At 35.9% G+C, this 7,958-nt stretch overlaps 1 protein-coding gene across 1 annotated transcript in view; it reads left to right on the forward strand.

Moving 5' to 3' along the window:
* The first annotated feature begins 1,034 nt into the window (after window positions 1–1,034).
* The window catches only part of LOC123665587, a 160,973-nt gene continuing 154,049 nt past the window's right edge, over window positions 1,035–7,958 (forward strand). Inside the window, exon 1 of the mRNA XM_045599872.1 lies at window positions 1,035–1,155. Within this exon, the coding sequence (XP_045455828.1) occupies window positions 1,101–1,155 (55 nt within the window). The 5' untranslated portion in view covers window positions 1,035–1,100. The remainder of the gene's footprint in view (window positions 1,156–7,958) is intronic.

Genomic DNA, 7,958 nt, shown 5'->3' on the forward strand with positions numbered 1-7,958 from the left:
ATATAGGATTATCCTGTACCTACATATATATGTATTAAAGTCCCTAAATAAAGATATAAAAAAAATTTTTTTGAATATCATATCAAAAATTGACCGATCCAGCGGGGATCGAACCCGCGTCTCCGACTGACCGTGTCTGACTGACTGAAGTTTTGGATTCAGTACATATAAAGTACATTTTGATAATTAGTTTGTAATTTGTACGACTACTGTAACAAACGAGATTACGATCCACTTAATTGACAGCGGTTACCGTAGCCTATGAACTGTAACATCATAAACATCGTAAGCGTGTTGACTATTCTACCCTCGACCATCCGCTGGAGCTCTGGCTACCTTGCTTACTGCAGGAACATAACACTATCTGAGATACACCACATATTTTTTTATCTACGGGATACTGACAGATCATATAGCTTTACTAATTATTTCATTATACCCTTTTTTTAATGTGCTAATGTAGGATTGATTTATTTGATTCTTCTTTATTAGCGTTTATTTTAAATTGTGTTTGAATATTCTTATTTATCGCTAATTCCTATTAAGTTACTTATATTATAAACTAGTTACTTCTTCTTACACCAGCTATCTGCTAGCGAAAGTCCCGACAAAATCGGTCCAGCCGTTTCAGATATTCAAAAAAAAGTTTTTAGCTCGGGTCGATTGGTAACAGGGATATATTAAGGGATAGATACGTATTTTGATTTTGTTACCCAGACTGCATTTTGGAATAAAAATAATTTACAGTCCTCACTTGTATATAAACTTAAAATCACTGCTGTTTTCATTTGAATTCAAAAAAGTAAATGTCGATAAAAGGCTAACCATCCCAAAATTGTTTGTTCCCAAAATTTTCGAAAACATTTTATATATAGAATGATACCAATTAAACTTTTATTTTTATTTTTTATAAGTACGATTAGACACAATTAACAATAAGTTGATTGTCTATTACTGTTATACAATATTGAAATGTTAGTGTGTGTAAACCTTCAGCTAAGGGTTGGACGGGTGGAGCGGGGTGCGGCAGACCGCGTACCGCGCGCGAGGCGTCCACACGTCTTGGCTATGTCGATGTAGTGCTCTGTGATACCTCGAAAATGTATAACCATCACTATATATTTGCTGTTTTCTTCGCCATCAACTTAATAATGGGTGAGTAATATTATTTTAATCGACCAAAAAAGATTTATCGACAGTATTATTGTTGTTTTTGATGCAAACTTGCGTTGTTGAGGTTTTATTTGTTGTTAAATGATTTTAATTTAGAAAAAATAAGTTATAACAATTATTAACGGAAGAAGAAATGTTTATAAACGTCATTTTGATACAAAACTATCGATACGACTGCGTTTATGGGATTTATTTTGTTGTTAGAATGATTTCATTTTTATTTCAAAATTATTAAAAAAATAAGTGTTTGTGGTTATATTAAAAAATTAATGGAAATTTTATCTTGCTCAAAATCTGAAGCAGCCAGCTAATTAATACTTTAGACAGTGTTGGTTATTATGGTGAGTAAGGTGACCAAAGCTCCTGGGAGGGATTTGGTGGTTGCAAAGCTTCTGGTGTTGCAGACGTCTATAAGCTACGGTAATCGCTTACCATCAAGTCTACACTTGTTTGCCGACCTAGTTGTATAAAAATTATATTATTTATTGCTTATCAAAAAAAAAGTCTAAAATATACTACTAAAATATCATTAAATCTTCTTATATATAAAATTCGCGTGTCACAATGTTAGTAACAATACTTCTCCGAAAAGGCTACAACGATTTTTATGAAATTCTGTGTGCATATCGGGTAGATCAGAGAATCGGCCAACATCTATTGTTCATTCTTTTTTGACTTTCACTGGCAGATATAGCTGATGTAATAAGGAGTAACTTGGGCTACTTTTATTTTTGAAATTAATTTATTTTATAAGTCTGCGAACTGAACAATAACTTTTTTGTTAAATTCCACGCAGACGAAGTCGCGGGCACAGCTAGTTATTAAATATAATTAAAAAGTACTTGTCAGATCTCAGTTAAATTTAAATAGGAACAATGACATGCACTAGTTTTCGATTAAAAAAATCAAGGAAATCGGTGAACTCATCACCAGCGCTTAATCAACCACGCTGCTCCAATGCGGGTTGGCGAATATATTCCCTACTATGAGTAACGATCACTATCAGGTGTACATGATAACAACCGGGACCGACGGCTTAACGTGCTGTCCGAGGCACGGTGGAAGAGACCCGTAAGGACTGCACAAACACCCAGACCACGGCAAACATCTGTATGGCTCGAACCCGCAGCCACAAACTAATGCTATGACTGTTGCGGCAACGCGTCGTCATATAACATTTTATATAATGTAATTAATTTTAATGTCATGTTACCATTATTTTCGTTATAGACAGAAGTTGTCTGTAAGTAATCCTTATCAGCGATAAGTACGTAGATATAGGAAATCCAGAATAACAGATAGATGATTTTAGATCAGATATAACGCGGGAGAATCTGAAAGACTAAGCTAGTATTATTTTAATTTAAACTGTACTTAAATTTCAAGAGAAGACGCGGGTTTGAGTTACTATAAATAAGGTCCAGTAATAGCAGTTGTAAAATAAAATAAAAAGTCACCTGATGATTGTTATGTTCAGTACTTTTATGGACCATTAGACCGCTTTTTATGAATCCCTGTCCGAAAAATACGAATGGTCTCTTCTAAGCAGTTCTATCGCGATTTTTCGCAGTATACAATTATAAAGAACGACACACTTCTTTGACGAACCAGTCAGAACCTTTTGTTGTTGTTGTTGTTGTTGTTGCTGTCCTAAGGTACCCCAGTGGTACAAAGGGCCCTCGTGAGACGTCTCCATTCGCTCCTGTCCTGTGCCTCTCGCTCCACGTCCCTGCAACTAAGCCCGGCCGCTCGCAGCTCGTCAGAACCTTTTGGGGGTCTAAAATTAAGTAAAATTATAATATGTTTGAATAGTACAACAATTATAAAAATGTACACTATGGGGATTAAATGATAATACAGATGACTCCATATTGTCAGTACCGTACCATGTTCTCAAATAAAATAAAATTGATTTCAATTTGATTAGCCCGTTGGCGCAGTTTGTAGTGGCCCTGTATTCTGCTCTCGGGTTGTGAATGCTATTCCCAGCTAAGTCAGGGTGTAATATTTATACATGAATTATTTCTGAGTTATAAACATTTTAAATATTATATCAAAATACCGACCGTTCCAGCGAGGATCGAACCCGCATCTCCGACTCACCGTGTCTGATTATAAACATTTCTGAGTTATAAAGATTTTTGATATGATATCAAAAATATTTATAATTTTCTCATGTGTTTTTATTACACAAAAAATAATACAAACAAATATTTCTGTATTATATTAAAAAAATAATAATAATAATTAGCTATAACAGTCGGCTGTTATCTACAACACAAGCATTAAGTTGCTTACCGTAGGAACAGAAATAATAATTAGCTATAACAGTCGGCTGTTATCTACAACACAAGCATTAAGTTGCTTACCGTAGGAACAGACGACCGTTTGTGTAGGTTATAAGATGATTATTTATTAATTAACGTCAACTAGTACAATACATATTATTAGGGATAACTCAAGAACTACACGTCAGGCTTCACTCAAATTTAAATGGAACCACATGAAAAGCACATTTTTTTCAAAAACAAAAAAAAAATTGTTGTGTAGTAAAAACTTATGACATAAAATATTTTAAAAAATATAGTTGATTGGAGAACCTCTTCTATTTTTTCTAAGTTGGTTAAAAATATTACTATACCTACGTCTCTATTTGTTTCCGACTTAATGTACTTCTGGAGAGATCGCCGTTTTACTGAAAAGGCTGTTTCTTCTAAACGCCTACGCCTCAGTTCTATTTTTATTTTCTGTTCATAAATGTATGTTGATGTCCGTTTTATTTTTATTTTGTTTACTTATATAAGTTTTCATGTATGTGTGCAGTCGTCTAAACGCTAGCGGTCAGGGTTCAATTTTAGTTCGAAGCAGATAATTGTAATTTATATAAATAAAAAAACGCTTTACACTTAACGGCCCCAAAAAGGTTTTAAGTGACAAACAAAACGTGTCGCTTACGCCTTTTGAGCACTACTGTATTCCATTTCATTTTCTCCTAAAACTTTATGTGTTTCTTACTTTATCGTGACGTATTTTCGTTTCATCGAGTTTTAAATCACAACAATTCTAAATAAGTTTCACGAGTCAAGAGTATCAAGAGTATGAAGACGATTACTTGCATTACCGCACCTAATTATTTGATGGTAGTACAATGATAGTGTGAACAAAATTCACAGAACCGTTACAATTTGAAAGGAATGCAAGAACAGCGACAGTGGGAAGGAGAATGATGGTACTGATGATGAAGATCTCTCGAGTGCACAATCTGACAAACACGATGACTTCGCCAAGAATACTCACTAAGAAAACAAAGAATCTCTTGTTATTCTTGCTATTCTTCTTGTATTTAAGGTCGATATGGCTGTGATAAACAATACACCAGCGGACTCGGCTTCGTAGTTTTTTTCATGGCTATGTCGACATTTAGGAGCTAACTACTTAAAAATGGTGTGAGCCTTGCGGCACGAAAATATATGAGAAATGAAATCGTGTGAGAATGTAAGAAAGAGATATATAGGTTTTATGGATTTTTAATATCACGGTAATATTTCTTACTGAGTAAACTTCTAACCTTGTCCTGACAGTAACGAGCCTAGAAAAATATAAATTCCGATTGGTTCAGTCATTCGAAAGTTACTTAATATACATTCATTTTTTTTTATACAACTAGGTCGCAAACATGCGTACGGCTCACCTGATGGCTAGCGATTACCGTAGCCTATAGATGCTTGCAACACCAGAAGCATCGCTAGCGCGTTCTGACCCTACCCTCTACCCTCCCATAAGATAGGCTTCAGCCTGTAATATCTCACTACTGGGCATAGGCCTCTTTCCCAGTGTAGGAGAAGGTTCAGAGCCTAATCCACCACGCTGCTCCAATGCGGGTTGGCGGATATATTCCGTACTATAAGTAACGATCGCTATCAGGTGTACATCAAAACAGCCGGGACCGACGGCTTAGCGTGCTCTCCGAGGCACGGTGGGGAGACCCACAAGGACTGCACAAACACCCAGACAACGGCAAACACCTGTATGGCCAATACAAATGTTTGTCATGTGCGGAGATCGAACCCGCAACCGCCAGCGCAACAGGTACAATCCATGGCTGTAACCGTTGCGCCAACGCGGCGTCATAAGATAAGCGGTATTATTTAGCTGTGATCTTCTGTGAGGTCGAGGTACTTCCCAGTTGAGCTGGTCCAGATTTTGAGCAGGATGTTTTCTGCTCTGCCTTACCTCAATATGATTTCGGCTATACATTTTCATTTATATAGATTTTTAGAGTACAATGTATCTTAGTAAATAATTCGTTGTTTGTCTGAATTTCCGAACAAATTAACTTATTAACTATTCATTTTTCATACATAATAGAGTTTCGCAGGGATTCCTTGTAAAGTTTTCTTATTACTAGATTGATTTACTATTCTGTACAGTCAGATGAAAAATGTAGTTTAGTTCATTTCATTTTATTAGGAAGTCTAATAATTAAATATTTTATGTTTAATACAAGTAAATATATTATATGATTCATGTTTTATATACTATATCTATACAATAATAAAGATGAAAGATTTGACCGTTTGTTTGTTTGTATTGAATAGCCACCGAAGGGATAATAGTACATACATTAAATGTGTTCGCTCGCAAACGAAAAAAAACCAACTTCATTTACATCGACAAGTAATACAACGTAACGTACTTATCATTTGTTGTTTCAAAATAAATAAATAAACAATATCAAGAGATAACTTCAGTTAATATTTAATTTCATATCAAATAGCGTGTCGGTAAGACATACACTAAAAATACTTCCCCGGTCGGCCATTAACCGAACAGGAAGCGGTCACGCGGACGCGCACGTAAACCGCCTTACTTTTTATTTCTACGACAATTGGTATTATTTACATAATGTGTGTAGTGTCTTGTCTTTGCATGTTATTAAAAAGAAAATTGTAATAGATGTATTAATTTCCGTGATAATACTCTAAAATATTTAATTAAAAGATATTATAATATATGTGTATGATATGATATTGTGGCTCTGTGGCTACATCATTAAAAAATATAGCCACCCCCTCTCTTTCCGTGGGTGTCGTAAGAGGCGACTAAGGGATAACATAATTCCAATACCATCTTGGAACTTATGAACCGACCAATGGCGGGATAACCATCCAACTGCTGGCTTTGAAATACACAGGCCGAAGACGGGCAGCAGCGTCTTCGGTACGACAAAGCAAGCCTTGCAGTCACCGACCCGCCTGCCCAGCGTGGTGACTATGGGCAAAACACATGGGTTTACGTTATTTTTGGCGCGAACTTGTGGAGGCCTATGTACAGCAGTGGGTGTTGTATCTACATTCCTAATCATTAGTATCTTTACGATTCGGCCTGTAAAATCCTACTGCTAGACGTAGGCTCTCTATCGCCATGTAGGAGAAGGATCGCAAGCGCGTTGCCGACCTTATCCCAATTCCCCCCAGGAGCTCTAGTCACCTTACTCATCAATAGGAACACAACACTGCTTGAAAACAGTATATACATATACACATACATGTACATATTACTTATATATAATAATACGAATACCAGCTTACAATAAACGCTTGTTAAAAATTTTCTGTACTCCCGGTTTTAAAATGATTTATAGCCGACTTCCAAAAAAGTAGGAGGTTCTAAATTCAATTGTATTTTTTAATGTATGTTACTTCAGAACTTTTGACTGGGTGGACCGACTTCGATGATTTCTTTTTTAATTGAAAAGTGTCCATTTAAATTTAATTGAGATCTGACAAGTACTTTTCGAACTATATCTAATATTAATTTGTTATTTATTTGATTATTTTTTCATCAACCTACTTTGTATCGATGTTTTTTTTTATGCCACTAGATCGGCAAACAAGCTTACGGCTCACCTGATGGTAAGCGATTACCGTAGCTTATAGACACCTGCAACACCAGAAGCATCGCTAGCGCGATGCCGACCCAATCCCCAATCCCCTCAGGAGCTCTGGTCACCTTACTCACCAACAGGAACACAATACTGCTTGAAAACAGTATTATTTAGCTGTGATCTTCTATAAAGTCGAGGTACTACCCCAGTCGGGCTGCTCCATATTTTGAGCAGGAAATTCCTGCTGTGCCCTACCTCAGTTAAATCGATGTAATTGAAGTCGTTTTAGTTTCGTATGCATGAAAACACAACGATTGTCTTATCATTGCAATGAAATAGGTTGTTTTACGAGCAACGTTAAAACTGCGAGACAAAGCGAGACTTTACTAAATAAACAAACAAAGTCACAGGATTTAGCATTAGATAGGACGAACAAAAGCAATTAATAATTTATAACCTGTGATACAGAACTGTGAACAATCGCTGATTAAAATTAACCGAAACTAGTGAAAGTCAACTGAAAGCCATTACTGCTGGCTGGAACTTATTAAACTTACAGACCCTTGTACCATTTGACAAGAATAGATACTTGTTGGAAATGACATCGCTGTAAGTGTATACATTAAACAACAAAAATGACATTTTAAATAACTCCTAAGTAAGGTTTTTTTTTCTGTGTCGGGGATAAAAAAACGCTCACAAGCATCCCACACCACGACGAACACCTATATAGCTCATACAAATGTTTGTCTTCAGTACTCTAACCCTCAACTGCATACGCAAAAGCCAGAGCTGTGGTATCTGCGCCAGCAAGCACATCGTCTAATAATAAAAATACAACAACAAACACGCGAGAACACTATAACTCTTACTTCACTCTCTTTATTTGCAATAAATT

Source organism: Melitaea cinxia, chromosome 24, assembly GCF_905220565.1.
Source record: "Melitaea cinxia chromosome 24, ilMelCinx1.1, whole genome shotgun sequence".
NCBI classification, from domain to species: domain Eukaryota; kingdom Metazoa; phylum Arthropoda; class Insecta; order Lepidoptera; family Nymphalidae; genus Melitaea; species Melitaea cinxia.